The sequence below is a fragment of the Salmo salar genome, chromosome ssa19, assembly GCF_905237065.1.
Source record: "Salmo salar chromosome ssa19, Ssal_v3.1, whole genome shotgun sequence".
Taxonomy (NCBI): domain Eukaryota; kingdom Metazoa; phylum Chordata; class Actinopteri; order Salmoniformes; family Salmonidae; genus Salmo; species Salmo salar.
The window spans coordinates 48,739,058-48,765,499 of record NC_059460.1 but is presented as its reverse complement, the minus strand read 5'-3'; the positions used below and the strand labels follow the sequence as shown (position 1 = coordinate 48,765,499).

The 26,442-nt window shown below is 44.5% G+C and overlaps 1 protein-coding gene across 2 annotated transcripts in view; it reads right to left on the bottom strand.

Annotated features, from left to right (window-relative positions):
• Positions 1-26,442, bottom strand: part of LOC106578947 (protocadherin-15) — a 332,275-nt gene that overhangs the window by 69,378 nt on the left and 236,455 nt on the right. For both annotated transcript variants that reach the window (XM_014158252.2, XM_045702411.1), the window contains exons 22-24: positions 18,222-18,338; positions 14,105-14,245; positions 13,887-13,999 (exon numbers count right to left, since the gene is read on the bottom strand). In XM_014158252.2, the coding sequence (XP_014013727.1) occupies positions 13,887-13,999; positions 14,105-14,245; positions 18,222-18,338 (371 nt within the window). The remainder of the gene's footprint in view (positions 1-13,886; positions 14,000-14,104; positions 14,246-18,221; positions 18,339-26,442) is intronic.

Here is a 26,442-nt window from a genome sequence, read left to right as displayed (position 1 = left end):
ACACCTATACATTCCGTTAAGTGTCATCTCATCTCGCTTTCAACAATCTTAATTACGTTAATTAACAAGGCCGTCGCCCATCACACCACATCTGTTTGACAGTGCACTGTGGCTAACTCAGCTGCTAGCATTAGGACATGTTAATGAGCTATGTTATGCTAATATTGTGTTTGTTTGCCTGACCTCCGTGCTGGTAGCGGTGCGTGGGGACTGCCAACAGCTGCATACTAATACTGCAGGGAGTCCACTTCCCTAATCATGAGAGAGAGAGAGAGAGAGAGAGAGGGTGGAGGAGAGAGAGAGAGGGAGGGTGGAGAGAGGGTGGGTGGAAAGAGAAAGAGGGTGGGTGTGGGTGGGTGGAGAGAGAGGATGGATGCAGGAGGAGGAGTAGAATAGGGTGGACTAAACAGCAGGACTCTGCCAGGTTGTTAATTGGACCTGACCATTAGGAATGCACACAGCCATGACAGATGACATTAAACACCGCACCACAGCAGTGTAACGTTGCACAACCCAGTCTGTAGCATAAACACTCCTTATGATAAAACAGGCTGGTGGCTGCGAGGCCACGCCTCTCTACAACTCTAAACACTCATATTTAAGGTTGTTACACTTTTAATCCAGTTAAATGCAGCAATGCAAAACAGAATATCAACAAACTCAAAATACTTCAGGAGTAACTTCAAAGTGGTGCGTGCCACTGTAGATTTACAGAGAAACATTTACAGTTAGCTACTGTAAAGAGCAATGCATTAAGGGCACACTGCTGTAAAATTATTTGACACTATTTTTACAGTAAGGTGCTGTATTACCTGTTTTGCTGTATTTGTTACAGCAGCATAATTTGAATTATGGTGCATTGTGGGAAAATGTTGTGGGTGGCTAAATAATCTCTGGCTCATTAATTTTGAGGCGTGCCTCTTAAGAGGCTTTATTTGTTTCACCTGTTTGTGAAAATGCTGTACCCAACAGAATACAGTACCATACCATATTTTTGAAAACTAGAAACCTTTACCTCTAAATCTCCAGTAATTTACTAGCTATTGTGCTGCCAGTAATTTACTGTAATTCAGTACCACCACACAGAATACAGTACAATACCATATTTTTGAAAACTGAAAACCTTTACCTCTAAATCTAATGTAATTTACTGGCTACTGTGCTGCCAGTAATTTACTGTAATTCATTACCACCCAACAGAATACAGTACCATACTGTATTTTTTAGAGCGCCAAAAAGTGTTTGAACACTAGTGGGTGCATGTTTTTTTCTTCTGGCTCATTAACATATTTTGAGGCGTGTGTTGTAAGAGGCTATATTTGTTGCAGCTGTTAGTGAGTGCTGTACTAATTTAACTGAAACGTGGCAGTAGTTCCATAACAATTGAATGTGTATCGGGGACAAATCAGAGTGGCAGCAAGTCTCAACTCTTTAATGGTTGAGTTTTTAGCCATATCCTTTTGCCCTGTAGTCACTGCCAGTTTAGAAGCCTTTGTTTAAGCCTCTAGAAGTGCAAGTGAATTACAAATATTCATTGGTATGCTGTAATATATAATTACTATTCACTGTTAGCAATTGCTGTGATTTTATTGCAATGGCTTCTGTGCTGCCAGTAATTACTGTAAAAACAATAGGACATGTTTTACAGTGTGTCCACGTGTGTGTGTGTTCCATGTGTGTGTCCACGTGTGTGTGTGTGTGTTCTATGTGTGTGTGTGGTGGGCTCATTAATCTGGCCTTGCCCATTATTTTTCCACAGAGAGACTAATCACACGGCTGTGATGCGCGCCAGGGGGTTAGGCCGGTACAACCCATCCTTCCATCCATGCCTGCCTGGGACACACACAGCTAGGCAGGCAGCACTCTGTCTCCCCCCTTGCTCTCTGCTCCAACTCAATGAGGGTCATGGAGACGATGGAGCTTCCCCACTATTTAACTGTGACTCATATCATGACTATCGCAGCACATCTAGTACCTAGTTACACTCCCTTCCTTTTCCCCGCCCTGCTCCACTAACCTGTATGCCAGGGACAGAGCACGGCGATTGCCTTTATATAGCACGACCATTGCTTATCAGGCAGGCTCGGGCACAATGTTCACGTTCGTTAAGTCATCCTATTAGGATCTTTTAATCGTCTACCTCTACAGGTAATCTGATGATCATGATTGACAGGTACTGGCATGCAAAACTGCAGCTGTTCTTGTTCTCATTTCTATTGTTAGACTTCTCTTATTCAGCAGGCATTTATGCTCAAAGGTATACGGTGTAAAAGTAATCAAATGGCTGACATGTTGTTTCTATGCAATAGCCTTGTGTGTGTGTACTGTGTAATAACGAATAAACAATCGAATGCAGGGTTTTTCCGCTTTCCATTGCTTGCAGGGCACAGGGCTGCTTACTTCACAGACACGGTGTAAAAGCCCATCTTGCCTTGGATGCTGCGTTTTCCTCATTATTTTTCATGCACTAGTCTTACTCAGGAAGGGCAGATCAAAAAAGCTAATTCACACATCCACGGAGGTAAGCAGAAAACGAGACAGTGGTTGCTGTGATCGTCAAAATGACAAACTCAGAAGTGGTTACGCTGGTGGTTGATTTAGTGAAAATCACTGCGGCTTCATTAAGTGTTTTTATAAGATAAGCGGCGTGGAAGGAAAACGCACAGGTGGCAGGTTTTGGTGGGCATCTTCCCAGTTAGTTCCACTCAGAGGGGGAATCCACTGGTGTCACTTGCCAGATAGAGCTTCTGCCAGCCGGCCAACCTCACGTCACTTTACGCACACTAAATAAATATAATCTATAATATCAAGCTCTTCGTCAGCCCTATGCAAATTCATGGTCATTGATGTTCAGAATCAACCCACCTCATACACTTATTAAAATCTCCACAGATTCCCAAATGTTCTTGTCTTAGAAGTTCAACGACAGAGCTTCAGATACAAGACAAACGTTTCTATCATCCAATCAGGTGATCCAATAACCTTTCACCCCAGCTCAAGGATTCCACACTCTTACATTGTAACGCCATTATACATTAGGCTACATTATATGCCACGTTCTAAACTGAACAGTTGATAAAATGCTGAATATTACATAAAAATGTCTGCAACACATAGATTGGTTGAAATGGACAGTGTAACAGGACAGTGAATTATTGATGTACACTGATTGATTGGCATAGCACAGGGACCTGAGTCCACTGATACTGAGTTAAATGGGTCATTGGTTCCTGAGAGGCCCACAGACGGAGTAGGGAGGGATATAGGGAGGGGGAGGCATTATTTTGTGGACTGTAAATTGACTAGTATGTGGCGTTTTATGAGGATCCCCATTAGCTGTTGTGAAAGCAGCAGCTACTCTTCCTGGGGTCCACACAAAACATGAAAAATAAAATAATACAGAACATGACTAGACAAGAACAGAACTACATACATTTTAAAAAACAGACCACATAGTCTACATAAACTCAGCAAAACAAGAAACGTCCCTTTTTCAGGACCCTGTCTTTCAAAGATAATTCGTAAAAATCCAAATAACTTCACAGATCTTCATTGTAAAGGGTTTAAACACTGTTTCCCATGCTTGTTCAATGAACCATAAACAAATAATGAACATGCACCTGTGGAACGGTCGTAAAGACACTAACAGCTTACAGACGGTAGGCAATTAAGGTCACAGTTATGAAAACCTAGGACACTAAAGAGGCCTTTTTATTGACTCTGAAAAACACCATAAGTAAGATGCCCAGGGTCCCTGCTCATCTGCGTGAGCGTGCCTTAGGCATGCTGCAATGAGGCATGAGGACTGCACATGTGGCCAGGGCAATAAATTGCAATGTCCGTACTGTGAGACGCCTAAGACAGCGCTACAGGGAGACAGGACGGACTGCTGATCGTCCTCGCAGTGGCAGACCACGTGTAACAACACCTGCACAGGATTGGTACATCCGAACATCACACCTGCGGGACAGGTACAGGATGGCAACAACAACTGCCCGAGTTACACAAGGAACGCACAATCCCACCATCAGTGCTCAGACTGTCCGTAATAGGCGGAGAGAGGCTGGACTGAGGGCTTGTAGGCCTTTTGTAAGGCAGGTCCTCACCAGACATCACCAGCAACAACGTCGCCTATGGGCACAAACCCACCGTCGCTGAATCAGACAGGACTGGCAAAAGTGCTCTTCACTGACGAGTCGCGGTTTTGTCTTACCAGGGGTGATGGTCGGATTTGCGTTTATCGTCAAAGGAATGAGCGTTACACTGAGGCCTATACTCTGGAGCGGGATCGATTTGGAGGTGGAGGGTCCGTCATGGTCTGGGGCGGTGTGTCACAGCATCATCGGACTGAGCTTGTTGTCATTGCAGGCAATCTCAACGCTGTGCGTTACAGGGAAGACATCCTTCTTCCTGTGGTTCCCTTCTTGCAGGCTCATCCTGACACGACCCTCCAGCATGACAATGCCACCAGCCATACTGCTCGTTCTGTGCGTGATTTCCTGCAAGACAGGAATGTCAGTGTTCTGCCATGGCCAGCGAAGAGCCCGGATCTCAATCCCATTGAGCACGTCTGGGACCTGTTGGATCGGAGGGTGAGGTCTAGGGCCATTCCCCCCAGAAATGTCCGGGAACTTGCAGGTGCCTTGGTGGAAGAGTGGGGTAACATCTCACAGCAAGACCTGGCAAATCTGGTGCAGTCCATGAGGAGATGCACTGCAGTACTTAATGCAGCTGGTGGCCACACCAGATACTGACTGTTACTTTTGATTTTGACCCCCCCTTTGTTCAGGGGCACATTATTCCATTTCTGATAGTCACATGTCTGTGGAACTTGTTCAGTTTATGTCTCAGTTGTTGAATCTTGTTATGTTCATACAAATATTTACACATGTTAAGTTTGCTGAAAATAAACGCAGTTGACAGTGAGAGGACGTTTCTTTTTTTGTTGAGTTTATCAATACATACACACAATACATACACACAAACTATCTAGGTGAAATAGGTGAGAGGAGTTGTGCCGTGAGGTGTTGCTTTCTCTGTTTTCTGAAACCAGCTTTGCTGTTCATTTGAGTAATATGAGATGGAAGGGAGTTCCATGCAATAATGCATTTATATAGGGGAGTAGAAGGAGGGAGGGATGGATGGAGAGAAAGAGACTAGGTGTGCAGATTGTTGAGACCTGGCTGTGGAGGGGGACCAAACACCTGGCTAATGTCTCCACAGACTCTAATTAACAACTGATCCAGACAGTGCTGCCTGCTTTGCTGTTCATTTGAGTAATATGAGATGGAAGGGAGTTCCATGCAATAATGCATTTATATAGGGGAGTAGAAGGAGGGAGGGATGGATGGAGAGAAAGAGACTAGGTGTGCAGATTGTTGAGACCTGGCTGTGGAGGGGGACCAAACACCTGGCTAATGTCTCCACAGACTCTAATTAACAACTGATCCAGACAGTGCTGCCTGCTAGGTGGCCTGTTACCAAGAGCCACCGTTATTCCCCTGCCTGCCAGAGAGCCTATATCACCGGCGACCTTCTACCGCTGTGTAGGACATGGCATCCATTTAATCCCCCATCCAAGGCTTTTCATTGGCCATGTTTCTGGCTCTGTAGCCTTGATCAATCAACAGATAAGGTTGGCTTGTTAAAGAGCTGGTTTACACACACATCCCCCCCACCAGATTACAACACAGCTCTACTCCCCTGGCAACAGGGAACTGGACCAAGTTAAGAGACCTACATGGTTTGGGAGTGTGCACACAACATACTGTATATATAAAGCATGTCGAGATGTTGAGAACTTTACATGGACTTCATGGGTCTCAAATACACTTGATATTTGGTATTGAAAATGATTCGATGTGGTGGGGTGAAAAATCATTGTTGCACAAATGGCTTTCACACACACACACACACACACACACACACACAAACGAGGGTTCCTCAAGGTTCTTTGGGAAGGGTGATGGTTCTCTTTAAGTGATAATTTAAATGTAGGGGAGGTGGCTCATTAGAATATTTTGGGGTGTGGTTTGCTCACAGCTCTTTTTGTGCAACCGTGGGTGAGAGTGTCATTCCAGTTTATTTAATGTGTTGTGTTATGTCATTACATATTATCTATGAATATGACCAGTGATGGTGTCTTGTGGAAGAATAATGTTTGGCCTTTTATCAATTGAGACCAGTTACCTAAATCAGTAGTTCTCAGTTCTCTACTCAGGGACCCCAGCCATTCCAGAGCTAACACAGCTGATTCAACTTGCTCATAAAACTTATGGAATTGTAATAATATAATAATGCTATTAAACTAAAATAAAAACCTGTATGGTTCCACAAAGAACCTTTGAGATTGAGAAAGGTTCTTTACAGAACCATTCTCTATAAAGGTTCTATATAGCCCCTGAAAGGGTTGTGACAATAGCGGAATTCGTTTTTTGTAACCTTTTTTTAATGGTTCTTTATACAACAGTGGTCACCAACCTTTTCTGAGTCAAGATCCCGTTCACATTCAAAAAGCAATCCGAGATCTACCGCTCAGATGTATTTTGACTTAACATGAACCTAATAAAAACAGTTCTGTATGGATGAGGTTTGTGCAGTGGGCCTAATACATTATCACAGCATATTGGCTATATTTACATTTACATTTTAGTCATTTAGCAGACGCTCTTATCCAGAGCGACTTACAAATTGGTGCATTCACCTATAATATCCAGTGGAACAACCACTTTACAATAGTGCATCTAAATCTTTTAAGGGGGGGGTTAGAAGGATTACTTTATCCTATCCCAGGTATTCCTTGAAGAGGTGGGGTTTCAGGTGTCTCCGGAAGGTGGTGATTGACTCCGCTGTCCTGGCGTCGTGAGGGAGCTTGTTCCACCATTGGGGTGCCAGAGCAGCGAACAGTTTTGACTGGGCTGAGCGGGAACTGTGCTTCCTCAGAGGTAGGGAGGCGAGCAGGCCAGAGGTGGATGAACGGAGTGCCCTTGTTTGGGTGTAGGGCCTGATCAGAGCCTGAAGGTATGGAGGTGCCGTTCCCCTCACAGCTCCGTAGGCAAGCACCATGGTCTTGTAGCGGATGCGAGCTTCGACTGGAAGCCAGTGGAGAGAGCGGAGGAGCGGGGTGACGTGAGAGAACTTGGGAAGGTTGAACACCAGACGGGCTGCGGCGTTCTGGATGAGTTGTAGGGGTTTAATGGCACAGGCAGGGAGCCCAGCCAACAGCGAGTTGCAATAATCCAGACGGGAGATGACAAGTGCCTGGATTAGGACCTGCGCCGCTTCCTGTGTGAGGCAGGGTCGTACTCTGCGAATGTTGTAGAGCATGAACCTACAGGATCGGGTCACCGCCTTGATGTTGGTGGAGAACGACAGGGTGTTGTTCAGGGTCACGCCAAGGCTCTTAGCACTCTGGGAGGAGGACACAAGGGAGTTGTCAACCGTGATGGCGAGATCATGGAACGGGCAGTCCTTCCCCGGGAGGAAGAGCAGCTCCGTCTTGCCGAGGTTCAGCTTGAGGTGGTGATCCGTCATCCACACTGATATGTCTGCCAGACATGCAGAGATGCGATTCGCCACCTGGTTGTCAGAAGGGGGAAAGGAGAAGATTAATTGTGTGTCATCTGCATAGCATTGATATGAGAGACCATGTGAGGATATGACAGAGCCAAGTGACTTGGTGTATAGCGAGAATAGGAGTGGGCCAAGAACAGAGCCCTGGGGGACACCAGTGGTGAGAGCACGTGGTGCGGAGACAGATTCTCGCCACGCCACCTGGTAGGAGCGACCTGTCAGGTAGGACGCAATCCAAGCGTGCGCGGTGCCGGAGATGCCCAGCTCGGAGAGGGTGGAGAGGAGGATCTGATGGTTCACGGTATCAAAGGCAGCAGATAGGTCTAGAAGGATGAGAGCAGAGGAGAGAGAGTTAGCTTTAGCAGTGCGGAGAGCCTCCGTGACACAGAGAAGAGCAGTCTCAGTTGAATGCCCAGTCTTGAAACCTGACTGATTAGGATCAAGAAGGTCATTCTGAGAGAGATAGCAAGAGAGCTGGCCAAGGACGGCGCGTTCAAGAGTTTTGGAGAGAAAGGAAAGAAGGGATACTGGTCTGTAGTTGTTGACATCGGAGGGATCGAGTGTAGGTTTTTTCAGAAGGGGTGCAACTCTCGCTCTCTTGAAGACGGAAGGGACGTAGCCAGCGGTCAAGGATGCGTTGATGAGCGAGGTGAGGTAGGGGAGAAGGTCTCCGGAAATGGTCTGGAGAAGAGAGGAGGGGATAGGGTCAAGTGGGCAGGTTGTTGGGCGGCCGGCCGTCACAAGACGCGAGATTTCATCTGGAGAGAGAGGGGAGAAAGAGGTCAAAGCACAGGGTAGGGCAGTGTGAGCAGGACCAGCAGTGTCGTTTGACTTAGCAACGAGGATCGGATGTCGTCAACCTTCTTTTCAAAATGGTTGACGAAGTCATCCGCAGAGAGGGAGGAGGGGGGAGGGGGAGGAGGATTCAGGAGGGAGGAGAAGGTAGCAAAGAGCTTCCTAGGGTTAGAGGCAGATGCTTGGAGTTTAGAGTGGTAGAAAGTGGCTTTAGCAGCAGAGACAGAAGAGGAAAATGTAGAGAGGAGGGAGTGAAAGGATGCCAGGTCCGCAGGGAGGCGAGTTTTCCTCCATTTCCGCTCGGCTGCCCGGAGCCCTGTTCTGTGAGCTCGCAGTGAGTCGTCGAGCCACGGAGCAGGAGGGGAGGACCGAGCCGGCCTGGAGGATAGGGGACAGAGGAAATCAAAGGATGCAGAGAGGGAGGAGAGGAGGGTTGAGGAGGCAGAATCAGGAGATAGGTTGGAGAAGGTTTGAGCAGAGGGAAGAGATGATAGGATGGAAGAGGAGAGAGTAGCGGGAGAGAGAGAGCGAAGGTTGGGACGGCGCAATACCATCCGAGTAGGGGGAGAGTGAGAAGTGTTGGATGAGAGCGAGAGGGAAAAGGATACAAGGTAGTGGTTGGAGACTTGGAGGGGAGTTGCAATGAGATTAGTGGAAGAACAGCATCTAGTAAAGATGAGGTCAAGCGTATTGCCTGCCTTGTGAGTAGGGGGGGAAGGTGAGAGGGTGAGGTCGAAAGAGGAGAGGAGTGGAAAGAAGGAGGCAGAGAGGAATGAGTCGAAGGTAGACGTGGGGAGGTTAAAGTCACCCAGAACTGTGAGAGGTGAGCCATCCTCAGGAAAGGAACTTATCAAGGCGTCAAGCTCATTGATGAACTCTCCAAGGGAACCTGGAGGGCGATAAATGATAAGGATGTTAAGCTTGAAAGGGCTGGTAACTGTGACAGCATGGAATTCAAATGAGGAGATAGACAGATGGGTCAGGGGAGAAAGAGAGAATGTCCACTTGGGAGAGATGAGGATTCCAGTGCCACCACCCCGCTGGCTCGATGCTCTAGGGGTATGCGAGAACACGTAGTCAGACGAGGAGAGAGCAGTAGGAGTAGCAGTGTTATCTGTGGTGATCCATGTTTCCGTCAGCGCCAGGAAGTCTAGGGACTGGAGGGTAGCATAGGCTGAGATGAACTCAGCCTTGTTGGCCGCAGACCGGCAGTTCCAGAGGCTGCCGGAGACCTGGAACTCCACGTGGGTCGTGCGCGCTGGGACCAGCAGGTTAGAGTGGCAGCGGCCACGCGGTGTGGAGCGTTTGTATGGCCTGTGCAGAGGACAGAGAAAGGCAGACACATAGTAGACAAGCTACAGAAGAGGCTACGCTAATGCAAATGAGATTGGAGTGACAAGTGGACTACACGTCTCGAATGTTCAGGAAGTTAAGCTTACGTTGCAAAAATGTTATTGACTAAAATGATACAGTACTGCTGGCTGGTGGAGTAGGCTAGCTAGCAGTGGCTGCGTTGTTGACTTTGAACGTGTAGCTGGCTAGGTAACCTCGGTAGTTTCAGTACTACACCTTGTCATGATACAAAGCAACTTTGTAGCTAGCTAGCTAACATAACACTAATCAAGACGTTCCTTGTAGTGTATTTAGTTTCAACAATGCTGCTCGTCGGTAATAGTTGGCTAGTTGGCTAGGTTAGGAAAAATGGCGTCGCGGGGGGACGGAAATAGCTGGCTAGCTAACCTCGATGGCTGGCTAGCTAACAATTATCAATTAACAATTATCAAGCTATGACAAAGACAACTAGGTAGCTAGCTAGGTAACACTGCACTAGTCAAATCGTTCCGTTGTAAAGTATTAGTAACTACAGCGCTGCTAGTCGGTAACGGTTGGCTAGCTGGCAGTGGGTTAATGATGACTAGGTGTGTTGAGTAAGTCTGGCGCCGTGTCGCGGCTGGCTAGCACACCTCGATAATACTCAAACTCAAACTACACAATTATCTTAGATACAGAGACAGCAAAGACAACTATGTAGCTGGCTAACTAACACTAACGCCACACTAATCAAGTCGTTGCGTTGTAATGTAATAGTTTCTGCGGTGCTGCTAGTCGGTAGAAGTTGGCTAGCTAACAGTGATGACTAGCTAGCTAGCAGCTAGCAGTGTTGACTACGTTAGGAGGACGAAGATAGCTAGCCTCGATAATTACTCAGTTACTCTAAACTACACAATTATCTTTGATACAAAGACGGCTATGTAGCTAGCTAAGAAGAATTGCTCAGATCAAACAAATCAAGCCGTTGTAATGTAGCGAAGTGTAATATTACCTGTGGAGCGAAGCGTGGTGCGAAGCGTGGTGCGACTGCTCGCGAAGCGTGGTGCTAAAATGGATGTATTATATCAAAGTTAAACTCACAAATTTTAACTACAAATCTTAGCTGGAAGTGGGTTGTAAAGTTGTCCACTGTGAATAACACTGTTATAACGACTATAAAAGGCTATATGCCTGGCATGCCTATATTGTTCTTCTCAGACTATATTATATTTAAAAACTTGAGCTTTGATAACAAAATAGATCAGTTGGTGTAGCACTTGCAAGGCACAGCTGAGCCTAAATTGAAAGGATTTGCAAATAATTCACTTTTTTATTTTTGGTCATTGTGCTTTAAAGACAACTGGGAAATCATGACATCCGTGATCTTCAGGTCAGAAAGTCGGAGCTCTAGAAAGATGCCAGAGTTTCCAATTTGGAATTTCGAGTTTGATGACTGTTCAAAACAATTTTTTCCAGTCGGATCTCGTTTTTTACGAGTTCCCAGTTGTCTTGAACGCACTGAAGTCGGAAGTCTGAGATTTCCGACTTTCCAGTTGTCTTGAACGCACTGAAGTTGGAAGTCTGAGATTTGCCGAGTTCCCAGTTGTTTTGAGCACGGCATTAGTCTCAGTGGAGGGAGGGAGAGAGCAGCAGAAGGTCCACCTCACGGTCCCTGCACTCTCCTTCCTTTCCACCGGTGAGACTGAGGGGACACTGTCTCCACCTGATGGCAAAACTCGAGTCGCACCGCACCTGCCTCTTCCACAAATTCATGTTGTTCCAATGATCAGAGAATGTGAAATTTTCCTTGATATTAAAATAGACACGACACTAATAATAATACAATGCAGGGCTATCGATACACGTGTCTACTCATTCATTGCAGCTGCAGCACGAGTGGAAGTAGGGAGAATGCTAATTTTATGTTTTGTAATAGTGTTGAATAAAAACAGTGTTGAAAGTGCTGAATAAAACTTAAACATGAAGTCACTCATAAAAACAGCAGCTCTTTGCTGTCTTCTTTGACAGTCTCTTTGTGGTCATGGTTTTAAGAATTATTCAATCTTACGTAGAGTAGTATTAAACTTTGCTGTGGCCGGGGTCGTGGATGCTCTAGAGGTATGCTGATTTAAGCTATCCGATTGGCCAGCGTAGTAGCCACACTCGATTTAGCCACAGATCTCCCGGTCCACCAGGTAGGCGGAGTTTGTCTTTTCAGATAAATTAAATGGTTAAAAATGGGAACACTTGCCTCCAGAGTGGCGCAGTGGTCTAAGGCACTAGAGATTCTGGGTTCGAGTCCAGGCTCTGTTGCAGCCGGCCGCGACCGGGAGGTCCATGGGGCGGCGCACAATTGGCCCGGCGTCGTCCGGGTTAGGGAGGGTTTGGCCGGCAGGGATGTCCATGTCTCATCGCACACTAGCGACTCTTGTGGCGGGCCGGGCGCACTGCACACTGACCAGGTCGCCAGGTTTACGGTGTTTCCTCCGACACATTGGTGCGGCTGGCTTCCGGGTTGGATGGGCATTGTGTCAAGAAGCAGTGTGGCTTGGTTGGGTTGTGTTTCGGAGGACGCATGGCTCTCGAACTTCGCCTCTCCCAAGTATGTATGGGAGTTGCAGCGATGAGACAAGACTGTAACTACTACCAATTGGATACCACGAAATTGGGGAGAAAAAAGGGGTGAAAAATAAAAAATAACTTTGCCGGGTATGCAGGGCTTCTGAATCAACTGCACCTACCGCCAACAGTGCAACACACAAAAAAAACACAAGCCTTTATCATTGGCTTTCCTATATAATTTGACTAGTTGGTGACCACTGTTATAGAACCATTTAGAACCTTATGAGCATGGTTATTCATAGAACCTCAAAGTGGGCTAGGTTCCATATAGCACCAAAAAGGGGTCCACTGTGGTTACAAGCCAAAATAACCCTTATTTGGCACTATATAGAACCACTTGTTTTTAGCATGCATGCCCTCACTATCTTTTTTCTTTTCTTTATGGAAATCAATAATAGCTATTTAGTAAGCCAGAGCTCCAGCATGCTGATCTATCTCGAGTCAATGCCAGGGGATCTGAATTAATTAGCCCCTTATGTCATATATGTACAATACTTAATTCAATAAAAGTGCTATAATTCATGCAGAGCAAGTGCACTTCACCCTTTGAGAAAACAAAAGTGTGTAGTGGTACAGTACATTTGCTGCGCTACACACTCTAGCTGTGAGCTATTATGAATATTCATTAAACACTAGCAATGAAAGCTTAACTGACAGTTTCCATATCGCCTCTAACCCCTTCAGAAAATACATCAACAGTTTAGCATTCTCTTAAATACCTAAACATCTCCACAAAGAGGCATTAACGAAGAGTGTTTAATGTTTTTTCTGTATTTTTTCAAATTTGTACGGAGAAGAAGAAAACCTGTGCTCTGACCATATGACCTCATAAAAGAGGAAAACCTGTGCTCTGACCATATGATCTCATAAAAGAGGAAAACCTGTGCTCTGACCATATGACCTCATAAAAGAGGAAAACCTGTGCTCTGACCATATGACCTCATAAAAGAGGAAAACCTGTGCTCTGACCATATGACCTCATAAAAGAGGAAAACCTGTGCTCTGACCATATGACCTCATAAAAGAGGAAAACCTGTGCTCTGACCATATGACCTCATAAAAGAGGAAAGCCTGTGCTCTGACCATATGACCTCATAAAAGAGGAAAACCTGTGCTCTGACCATATGATCTCATAAAAGAGGAAAGCCTGTGCTCTGACCATATGACCTCATAAAAGAGGAAAACCTGTGCTCTGACCATATGACCTCATAAAAGAGGAAAACCTGTGCTCTGACCATATGATCTCATAAAAGAGGAAAACCTGTGCTCTGACCATATGACCTCATAAAAGAGGAAAACCTGTGCTCTGACCATATGACCTCATAAAAGAGGAAAGCCTGTGCTCTGACCATATGACCTCATAAAAGAGGAAAGCCTGTGCTCTGACCATATGACCTCATAAAAGAGGAAAGCCTGTGCTCTGACCATATGATCTCACAAAAGAGGAAAGCCTGTGCTCTGACCTATGACCTCATAAAAGCAAAAAGCACTGTCATAGGCTACATCATTTGACATGTCGACCAGTGTCCGCGGCTCCACTTTGATCAAATAATAGTCTACCTGACAGTCCTGTCCTTGTAGAGTACCTGTATTCCTCCTGGGTGAAAACTGGTATGATGGAGGGTTGCAGGACAGTGATAACCACCAGGGTCTTGTTGACTTTCATTGGCTCCCCGTCGTCATAGGCAACAATAACCATCTGAAGAGGGAAATAAAATCAATTTGATGAATAGATGAAGTGGAACATGGGGTGTCACTCAAAAGCCCCCCTCAAATCAGTAATTGTAGATGGGTATGTACTCACACTAAACACTAGATTGGGCTCTTCATTGAGGTTGACTCGTGTGATGACGCTGCCTGTGATTTCATCCACGTCAAAGATGCTGCCACTGTAAGGGTCCTCATCCAGGTCCAGTCTGTAACGTACACGGCTGGCAGGGGTGCCCTGTGAACAGGAAAACACACCTCCTGTTCATTTATCTGCAATGACAGGACGATCACAACCAAATGCATAAGGACTATCGACCCAAAGCTCTAAGGCAGGGAGGCGGCGACTCAGTTGGGTGTCTAGATCATTTCGGGCAGTGAAGTGAGGGGGAACGAGAGCCTCCAGGGGAGCGAACCCCCCCCAAGGTGGCAGTGACATCTCAAACAAATCCATTCTCCAACAGCATGAATGCCACAGGAAATGGAACCTGATGAACGGGGGCTTAGTGTGAAATCTGCTCAATAAATCATTCAAAGGTAGTGCACTATATAGGTAAAAGGGTGCTAATTGGAGCACAGCCTGCTGGGAAATCTAGTGAGGCATGATGCATGCTCCATTGTGACTCAAACATAAACCTTAATCATAATTTGTCTTATCGCATTTCTGTGAATTTATCTCCTTCTGTGTTTCACATAATATGCCAATGTGTTTTTCTCGGTTTCCTCTGAACTCTAATATTTTCTCTGCACTTTAATCTCTCTCTCTCTCCCTCTCTCTCTCTCCCTCACTCGTTAAAAAAAAATCTCCTAGTTAATTTTCCATGATCAAATAGCTTCTTGAGACGCTAAGACCCTGCTTGTGCCCAGTAGCTTAGCTGGCAGCAAAGACCAAGATTAGTCTTCCCAGTCAATAGCCAGTCATGAGCAGGCTTGCAGTGTCTTCTTTTATTTGAATAGAGAGAAAGCTACACTTTCAACAATAGATTTTTCTTTAGCTTCCTCAACTTTCACAGTGTGTGATCATAACATTTAGTGACAAAGCAACTACTCTGCTTATCAGATTGATTAAAGGGGGAGGGGTTCTCTCTAGGGTGGGGTATTCAATAATACCAGTATAATGAATGCTGATTGTGTAGCTTGTTCATAGGATCGTGTTAATTGCGTATCGCATATAAAACATTATTAGACAAGATGGGAAATGAGAGGAGTAATTGAACTCCTGATATCAGAAGCCCAACAGAGTGTGATTACCTTTCTCTCATTAACAACTGATCTTCTCTATTGTGACACCAAACCTTCCCTCCCTGCATGAATACTGCACAGTTGGGAGAAGACATTGAACAGCTTGCACGGCGCACTGAATTCACTTGTGAGATGTTTGATAAAACAACAGAACAGAACCAAAGAGACTTGACTTGAGTCTCATCCAGCTTTGACTTGAGTTTCAAAATGTATTATCTCTTTGAGGACCAACTTGGACATAGGATAGATTATGCTACAAAAGCTCATATTAAAGGCAGACTATTGTCTCTGAGATGTTGAGGACAGCGGAGGGAACAGTGACACCGTGACATAAAATCTGCAGTGTGGACCAGCATTCTCAGACTCCCACCCTCCACAGCATATCTGTCAACAAACTTGGATGGAGAGAAAGAAAGAGAGCGAGAGAGACAGACAGAGAGAGGTAGAGAAAGAGCGAGAGAGGATGGAGAGAGGGGGGAAGAAGGGAAGTAGCCGAAAGAGAGAGTGAAAACAAGAGGGAGGGAGGTTCTCTGCTCCGTCTCCTCGCCTGAATTCATGACCAGGAGTGACCTGTGTGTGAGACTGGGGGCTAGCCTGCTTTGAGGCTCTGGTCAGGCGAGGTGCCAGGAAGGCTCTGTGGCGTCTCCATCTCCCTCCCCGTCTCTTTCAGTGATTCATCTCGCAGCTCAGCTTGAGAACCTGCCTTTCCTGTCATCTCAGAACTGCTTTACATACTACTGAGAGAGAGAAGTGATGCGGAGTGGGGCGCTGGCAGCACCAGTCCCAGCCCAGCCAGGGCCTCCCACCCATGCAGAGAGATATCACAGGGGCTCAGCTCAGCCTGCCAAGCCTGCCAGGCAGAGGTGGTCTCCAGCGGGGCAAGCCTGGACCTCCGATGGGGCTCTCTTCTCTTCCTTTCCTCTGCTCCCTTTAGTTTTTCTGTCCTGTTTTCTTCCCTCCTCTACTCCCGACTGCTGTGACCATTAACACAATTCTTTAGAATAACTTGACCTATAACAGGACAGTTAAGTTAAAGAGGAAACTGTCTCTATACAGTAAGCTCTGTCCTACTGTACCACTATGCACTAGCTACATATGGAATATTATCTATGTGTTTGAGAAATGCCTTAGACTATTTCCACTGCATATCAATTGACTGTTATCATTCATGAATAACATTTGCTCTGTGCGTTATTTGTTCTGAGAGATCATAAGTCATCTACCAATGTGACGGGTGAATTTGTGAAATCAAGCGTTTAATACCATTGTATATTCAGGAGCTTGATGCCGAGGCACGGATAATTCTCCACGCCTTGAGACGTCGGCTTGGTAACACTGCTATTATTTTTTCAGGCCACAGGCCAATGAAATCCCACAACACAGTAAGCATGTGCAATATGCTCCTATATGACATGCAGAAGGCAGATTGCTTTCTGCCTGCAGGTCCACCCATGGCTATAAGATATAAGAACATGTAGTGATATCAACCTCTGTCATGAATAACCATCTATAACTCATGTATGAATGAACAAATCCACCAACACAAAACATTATCAATAAATGAAAGCCCAAAATGATGAGACTTTGCCTACCACAGAAATAATAGCATAACATAACCAAAACACACTGCAACAACTCCAACTCCGACCGACGTACACTACCTGGCCAGAAGTATGTGGACACCTGCTCGTTGAACATCTCATTCCAAAATCATGGGCATTAATATGGAGTCGGTCCCCCCTTTGCTGCTATAACAGCCTCCACTCTTCTGGGAAGGTGTTCGATGAGGTTGAGGTCAGGGCTCTGTGCAGGCCAGTCAAGTTCTTCCACACCGATCTCGAAAAACCATTTCTGTATGGACCTTGCTTTGTGCATGGGGGCATTGTCATACTGAAACAGGAAAAGGCCTTCCCCAAACTGTTGCCACAAAGTTGGAAGTGCAGAATTGTCTAGAATGTCATTGTATGCTGTAGCGTTAAGATTTCCATTCACAGGAACTAAGGGGCCTAGCCTGATCCTCTTTCACCAAACTTTACAGTTGGTTCTATGCATTCAGCCAGGTAGCGTTCTTCTGGCATCTGCCAACCCAGATTTGTCTGTTGGACTGCCAGATGGTGAAGCGTGATTCAGCAGTCCAGAGAATATGTTTACACTTCTCCAGAGTCCAATGGTGGCGAGCTTTACACCACTCCAGCTGACACATGGGATTGCGCATGGTTATCTTAGGCTTGTGTGCGGCTGCTCAGCCATGGAAACCCATTTCATGAAGCTCCAGACGAACAGTTCTTGTGCTGACGTTGCTTCCAGAGGCAGTTTGGAACTCGGTAGTAAGTGTTGCAACCGACGATTTTTACGCGCTGTGTGATTCAGCACTCGACGGTCCCATTCTGTGAGCTTGTGTGGCCTACCACTTCGCGGCTGAGCCGTTGTTGCTCCTAGACATTTCCACTTCACAATAACAGAACTTATAGTTGACCGGGGCAACTCTAGCAGGGCAGAAATTTGACGACCGACTTTTTCGAAAGGTAGCATCCTATGACAGTGCCACGTTGAAAGTAACTGAGCTCTTCAGTACGGGCCATTCTACTGCCAATGTTTGTCTATAGAGATTCCATGGCTGTGTGCTAGATTTTATAAACCTGTCAGCAACAGGTGTGGCTGAAATAGCTAAATCCACTAATTTGAAGGGGTGTCCACATACTTTTGGGCATGTAGTGTATCTAAATCAATAAGCATTCCAACAATGGGACACAATCCTCTGTGGACCATGCTTATTAAATAGAAACACATCATGCAAACACAACTACAATGAACAAGCACAGTAACCTTTTCTCCTCTAAATCGCTGGCTTGGACAGAGCCGAGTCAATCACTGTCTCACCGGCATCGCCATGGGAGCAGAAACCTGGCAGCCATGTTGTAAAGTTACAGTCAAGCACAGAGCGCAGAGCTGTCACATTGTTGTCTACTCACAGGAGGGTCTAGGTCCTCTGCCTGTACCGTGGCGACCACAGTCCCCTTGACTGCGTTGGGAGCTACCATGCCCCTGTACACCACCTGGCTGAACACTGGAGAGTAGTCATTCATATCCTGGAGAAGAAAGAGAGAAACACAACCATGTCATTGGTGAGATAGTGTCTGAATCAATAGCTCTTTTGACTGTAAAAACCTACTACTGCTACTGCTACTACTACTGCAACGACTACTACAAACTACTGCTATTTCTGCTACTGCTGCTACTACTACTGCTAATACTACTACTACTACTACTGCAACTACTACTACAAACTACTGCTATTTCTGCTACTGCTGCTACTACTGCTCTATTACTACTATTACTGCTGCTACAACTACAAACTACTGCTACTAATACAACTACAAACTACTGCTACTACAAACTACTGCTACTACAATCTACTGCTACTACTAATAACTACTGCTACTGCTACAAACCACTGCTACTGCTACAAACTACTGCTACAACTACTAATAACGACTACTGCTACTACTACTATTGCTACTACTACCACTGCTAATGCTACTAATACTGATACTACTCCTACTACTGCTACTATTGCTACTGCTACTACTACTACTGCTACTATTATTGCTACTACTAATAATGCTACTAACACTGATATTACTGCTACTACTGCTACTACTACTGCTACTTCTACTACTGCTATAACTAATGCTACTACCACTTCTACTCCAACTATTACTACAAACTACTGCTACTAATGCTAATAATACTGACACAGCTTCTACTACTGATACTAAAAACTACTGCCACTGCTACTACCACTACTACTGCAAGTACTACTACAAACTACAACTACTACTGCTGCTACTACAACGACTACTACTGCTACTAATACTGACACAACTTCTACTACTGCTACTAAAAACTACTGCTACTGCTACTACCACTACTACTGCAACTATTACTACTGCTACTGCTACTAATGCTACTAATACTGACACAGCTTCTACTACTGCTACTAAAAACTACTGCCACTGCTACTACCACTACTACTGCACGTATTACTACTACTACAACTACTACTACTGCTGCTACCCCAACTACTACTACTGCTAATGCTACTAATACCGATACAATTTATACTACTGCTACTACAAACTACTGCTACTGCTACTACCACTACTACTGCAACTATTACTACAAATTACTGCTACTGCTACTAATGCTACTAATACTGACACAGCTTCTACTACTGCTACTAAAAACTACTGCCACTGCTACTACCACTACTACTGCAAGTACTACTACTACTACTGCTGCTGCTACTACTACTACTACTACTGCTACCCCAACTACTACTACTGCTAATGCTACTAATACCGATACAACTTATACTACTGCTACTACAAACTACTGCTACTGCTACTACCACTACTACTGCAACTATTACTACAAACTACTGCTACTGCTACTAATGCTACTAATACTGACACAGCTTCTACTACTGCTACTAAAAACTACTGCCACTGCTACTACCACTACTACTGCAAGTACTACTACTGCTACTACAAACTACTGCTACTACCACTACTACTGCAACTATTACTACAAACTACTGCTACTGCTACTAATGCTACTAATACTGACACAGCTTCTACTACTGCTACTAAAAACTACTGCCACTGCTACTACCACTACTACTGCAAGTACTACTACTGCTACTACTACTACTACAGCTACCCCAACTACTACTACTGCTAATGCTACTAATACCGATACAACTTATACTACTACTACTTCAAACTACTGCTACTCCTGCTACTACTGCTACTACTACTGCTACTACAACTACTACTAAAAGCTACTGCTACTGCTATTACTACAAACGACTGCTACTACTACTACTAAACACTACGACTACTACTGCTATTACTGCTACTACTACTCCTATTGCTACTACTACTAATGCTACTACTCCAAATACTGTTACTACTTTCTATTGCTACTACTACTACTACTGATAATGCTACTAATACTGATACTACTGCTACTATTACTACTTTCTATTGCTACTACTACTACTGCTAATGCTACTAATACTAATCCTACTACTACTACTGCTGCTACTACTACTACTACTACTACTGCTGCTACTACTACTATTGCTACTACTGGTACTACAAACTACTAATACTGCTGCTACTACTGCTACTGCTGCTACTATTGCTACTATTATTATCATTGATATTACTACTATTACTAACACTGATACAACTGCTACTGCTACTACTGCTAATACTGCTACTACTGCTAAAATCAAATCAAATTTATTTTGAATGTAGCGAAATGCTTGTGTTCCTAGCAGTAGTCGTAGTATCTAACAATTCACAACAATACACACAAATCTAAACGTAAAATAATGGAATTAAGAAATATATAAATATTGGGACGAGCCATGTCAGAGTGGCGTTGATTAAAATACAGTAGAATACAGTATATACATTTGAAATGAGTAGAACAGAATGTAAACATTATTAAAGTGAATAGTGTTCCAGGTCTCTGAACATAGGGGAGCAGCCTCTAAGGTGCAGGGTTGAGTAACCGCTGAATAGTGTTCCAGGTCTCTGAACATAGGGCAGCAGCCTCTAAGGTGCAGGGTTGAGTATCCGCTGAATAGTGTTCCAGGTCTCTGAACATAGGGCAGCAGCCTCTAACTTGCAGGGTTGAGTAACCGCTGAATAGTGTTCCAGGTCTCTGAACATAGGGCAGCAGCCTCTAAGGTGCAGAGTTGAGTAACCGCTGAATAGTGTTCCAGGTCTCTGAACATAGGGCAGCAGCCTCTAAGGTGCAGGGTTGAGTAACCGCTGAATAGTGTTCCAGGTCTCTGAACATAGGGCAGCAGCCTCTAAGGTGCAGGGTTGAGTAACCGGTGGTAGCCGCTATTTTATAGTCTGATGGCCTTGAGATAGGCCATGCTACCATTACTACTACTACTACTACTACTACTACTGCTACTACTATTGCTACTACTACTACTACTACTCATACTGCTGCTACTACTACTGCTACTAGTACTACTGCTACTGCTACTGCTCATACCGCTCCTACTACTGCTGCTGCTCCTACTACTGCTGCTGCTACTACTACTGCTGCTGCTACTATGCTACAATAATAATAATAATAAAGATACTCCTCACAGTTAGATGCTTCCAGTTGTCAGAATGAGAACTACTACAATAAGAAAGATACTCCTCACAGTTAGATGCTCAGAATGAGAAGCATGTCTGTGTAGGCAGGAGTTTGTAGACAGATACCCTCCATTAACATGCTGTATCTTCAGAGTGTTTGATTGATTTCAACATTTTTGTGAATTAGTGAAGTAGCTAGCACCATCACTGTCACTGCTGCTGGACATGGCAAACCATTTTCCCCTGCTCATCTTTCGGCGGCCTTTACAACTGTCAGCCTGGCCTAGAGAGTCTCCCATTAGCACTTAGGCAGAGCACTAAACCAAAATGTCATACAGAAATATCTAATGTATGTAATTATTAACACCCCTGAGTCAATACTTTGCAGAAACACATTTGGAGGTGATACGTCTCCAAGAGCTTTGCACACCTGGATTGTACAATATTTGCCCATTATTATTTAAAAAACATGTTTCAAGCTCTGTCAAGTTAATTGTTGATCATTGCTAGAGAGCCATTTTCAGGCAGATTAAAGTCAAAACTGTAACTAGGCCACTCAGGAACATTCAACGTCATCTTGGTAAGCAATTTCAGTGTAGATTTGGTCTTGCCAGTGTAGATTTGGCCTTGTGTTTTATGTTATTGTCCTGCTGAAAGGTGAATTCGTCTCCCAGTGTCTGTTGGAAAGCAGACTGAACCAGGTTTTCCTCTAGGATTTTGCTTGTGCTTATTGCTGTATTCCGTTTATTTTTATCCTAATAAGCTCCCTAGTCCTTGCCGATGACAAGCATACCCATAACATGATGCAGCCACCACCATGCTTGAAAATACACTGCTCAAAAAAATAAAGGGAACACTTAAACAACACAATGTAACTCCAAGTCAATCACACTTCTGTGAAATCAAACTGTCCACTTAGGAAGCAACACTGATTGACAATAAATTTCACATGCTGTTGTGCAAATGAAATAGACATCAGGTGGAAATTATAGGCAATTAGCAAGACACCGCCAATAAAGGAGTGGTTCTGCAGGTGGTGACCACAGACCACTTCTCAGTTCCTATGCTTCCTGGCTGATGTTTTGGTCACTTTTGAATGCTGGCGGTGCTTTCACTCTAGTGGTAGCATGAGACGGAGTATACAACCCACACAAGTGGCTCAGATAGTGCAGCTCATCCAGGATGGCACATCAATGCGAGCTGTGGCAAGAAGGTTTGCTGTGTCTGTCAGCGTAGTGTCCAGAGCATGGAGGCGCTACCAGGAGACAGGCCAGTACATCAGGAGACGTGGAGGAGGCCGTAGGAGGGCAACAACCCAGCTGCAGGACCGCAACCTCCGCCTTTGTGCAAGGAGGAGCAGGAGGAGCACTGCCAGAGCCCTGCAAAATGACCTCCAGCAGGCGACTAATGTGCATGTGTCTGCTCAAACGGTCAGAAACAGACTCTATGAGGGTGGTATGAGGGCCCGACGTCCACAGGTGGGGGTTGTGCTTACAGCCCAACACCGTGCAGGACGTTTGGCATTTGCCAGAGAACACCAAGATTGGCAAATTCGCCACTGGCGCCCTGTGCTCTTCACAGATGAAAGCAGGTTCACACTGAGCACATGTGACAGACGTGACAGAGTCTGGAGACGCCGTGGAGAACGTTCTGCTGCCTGCAACATCCTCCAGCATGACCGGTTTGGCGGTGGGTCAGTCATGGTGTGGGGTGGCATTTCTTTGGGGGGCCGCACAGCCCTCCATGTGCTCGCCAGAGGTAGCCTGACTGCCATTAGGTACCGAGATGAGATCCTCAGACCCCTTGTGAGACCATATGCTGGTGCGGTTGTCCCTGGGTTCCTCCTAATGCAAGACAATGCTAGAACTCATGTGGCTGGAGTGTGTCAGCAGTTCCTGCAAGAGGAAGGCATTGATGCTATGGACTGGCCCGCCCGTTCCCCAGACCTGAATCCAATTGAGCACATCTGGGACATCATGTCTCGCTCCATCCACCAACGCCACATTGCACCACAGACTGTCCAGGAGTTGGCGGATGCTTTTGTCCAGGTCTGGGAGGAGATCCCTCAGGAGATCATCAGCCACCTCATCAGGAGCATGCCCAGGCATTGTAGGGAGGTCATACAGGCACGTGGAGGCCACACACACACTACTGAGCCTAATTTTGACTTGTTTTAAGGACATTACATCAAAGTTGGATCAGCCTGTAGTGTGGTTTTCCACTTTAATTTGGAGTGTGACTCCAAATCTAGACCTCCATGGGTTGATAAATTGGATTTCCATTGATTATTTTTGTGTGATTTTGTTGTCAGCACATTCAACTATGTAAAGAAAAAAGTATTTAATAAGATTATTTCATTCATTCAGATCTAGGATGTGTTATTTTAGTGTTCCCTTTATTTTTTTGAGCAGTGTATGAAGAGTTGTACTCAGTGATGTGTTGTGTTGGATTTGCCCCAAACATTACACTTTGTATTCAGGACATAAAGTTCATTTTTGGCACTATTACTTAAGTGCCTTGTTGCAAACAGGATGAATGTTTTGGAATATTTGTATTCTGTACAGCCTTCCTTCTTTTCACTCTGTCATTTAGGTGAGTATTGTGGAGTAACCACAATGTTGTTGATCCATCCTAAGTTTTCTCATATCACAACCAACTGTTTTAAAATCACCATTGGATTGTAGGTGAAATCCCTGAGCAGTTTTCCTCCTCTCCAGCAACTGAGTTAGGAAGGAAACCTGTATCTTTGTAGTGAGTGGGTGTATTAATACACCTTCCAAAGTATAATTAATAACTTCTCCATGCTCAAAGGGATAGTCATGGTCTGCTTTTTTAATTTTACACATCTACCAATCGGTGCCCTTATTTGCGAGGCATTGAAAAACCTCCCTGGTCTTTGTGGTTGAGTCTATGCTTCAAATTCACTACTCGATTGAGTGACCTTACAGATAATTGTATGTGTGGGATACAGAGATGGTGTAGTCTTTCAAACAATGTGTTTTTATTGAACACAGAATGAGTCCAAGCAACTTATGCGATTTGTTAAGCACATTTTTACTCCTGAACTTATTTAGGCTTGCCATAACAAAGGGGTTGAATACTTATTGACTCAAGACATTTCAGCATTAAAATGTTTATTCATTTCTAAAATGTTCAACAAACAAAATTCTACTTTGACATTATGGGGTATTGTGTGTAGATTAGTGACACAAAATCTCAATGTAATCCATTTTAAATTCAGGCTGTAACACAACAAAATGTGGAAAAAGTAAAGGGGTGTGAATATTTTCTGAAGGCGCTGAATAGGATAGCTTGGATCAGAACAGAAAACATCTAGAATCTGTCCAGTGGCTGCTCAACTATTCATCATTAAGACAGAGCTACATTCTAAAGCATTCAATAGAGTATGTCGCCTCACAAAGTCCAAGATGAGGCCAGGCTAGTATCCAAATTACACATCCTCCCCTGGCTTCCTCCTGCTCACAGAATTTATACAAAAACGTCCTTGGTACAGTACCTCGGCTTGTTAATAAAACCTAGCGGTTCTCTGAGTGAGTTTTGCTCTGGCAGAGTGGAAAATGCTGCGGCAAAGAATCTCAACTGTGTTATTGTGTTTCTATCGATGGTTTCCTCATCAAGTCTATCCAACCCATAGAAGCGATCTCACAGCTTAATCACTCCGCGCTCCCTCTAGTCTCCACGGACCAGGCATCACATTACATTACCATCCTACACCGCGCCGCACTGTTCTGTCTCAACAGCAAATAATCATTGATTAGCATCGCCAGACGGAAAGGTACACTATCTGTTTCCCTGCCCTTTAGATACAGGAAGGAGGATGGATACACCTCATTTGTACTTTTCATTCCTTTTCCCATGTTGTTTGGCTGGTAAAACACACAGGTCATCCTATTCGTGACGAGTGAGGGAGTGAGGAGTTAGGAATGAGGGAGTGAGGGAGTGAGTATGCAAAACCCTAACACAAAGCAGCAGTGCTTCACAGCTTCAAAGGTGTCGTCCTCCAGTGTCCCTCTTTAACAGTATCCTTTTTCATGAGTAACATATCAATGTAGCAGCTAGATCTAAAGAATTCTACTCAAGGACACCGGCCGAGTACTACAGTCTTGTTTAAGTGCAGTGTAATACCACATCACGAGCCTGATCTATTTTAGTGGCTACTTTTCTACTGTTCTACTGTATCACAGTACTACAATAATACTGTTCTAGTGTACTACTATAATACTGTTCTACTGTACTACTAAAATACTGTTCTACCATTCTACTCTACCACAGTACTACTATAACACTGTTCTACTGTACTACTATAATACTGTTCTAATGTTCTACTGTTCTACTGTACTACTATAATACTGTTCTACCATTCTACTGTACCACAGTACTACTATAACACTGTTCTACTGTACTACTGCAATACTGTTCTAATGTTCTACTGTTCTACTGTACTACAATAATACTGTTCTACTGTACCACAGTACTACTATAATACTGTTCTACTGTACTACTAAAATACTGTTCTACTGTACCACAGTAGTACTATAATACTGTTCTACTGTACTACTATAATACTTTTCTATTTTACTAATGTTCTACTGTTCTACTGTACTATAATACTGTTCTACTAATCTACTGTACCACAGTACTACTATAAAACTGTTCTACTGTACTAATGTTCTACTGTTCTACTGTACTAATTTTCTACTGTTCTACTGTACTACTATAATACTGTTCTACTGCATTACTATAATACTGCGCTAATGTTCTACTGTACTACTGTAATACTGTTCCACTGTTCCACTGTACTACAATAATACTGTTCCACTGTACTACTGTTCCACTGTTATACTGTACTAATGTTATAATGTTCTACTGTACAACAGTTCTACTCTACTACTGCATTACTAAAATACTGTTCCACTGTACTACTATAATACTGTACTACTATAGTACAATAATACTTTTCTACTGTTCTACTATAATACTGTTAAACTGTTCTACTGTACGA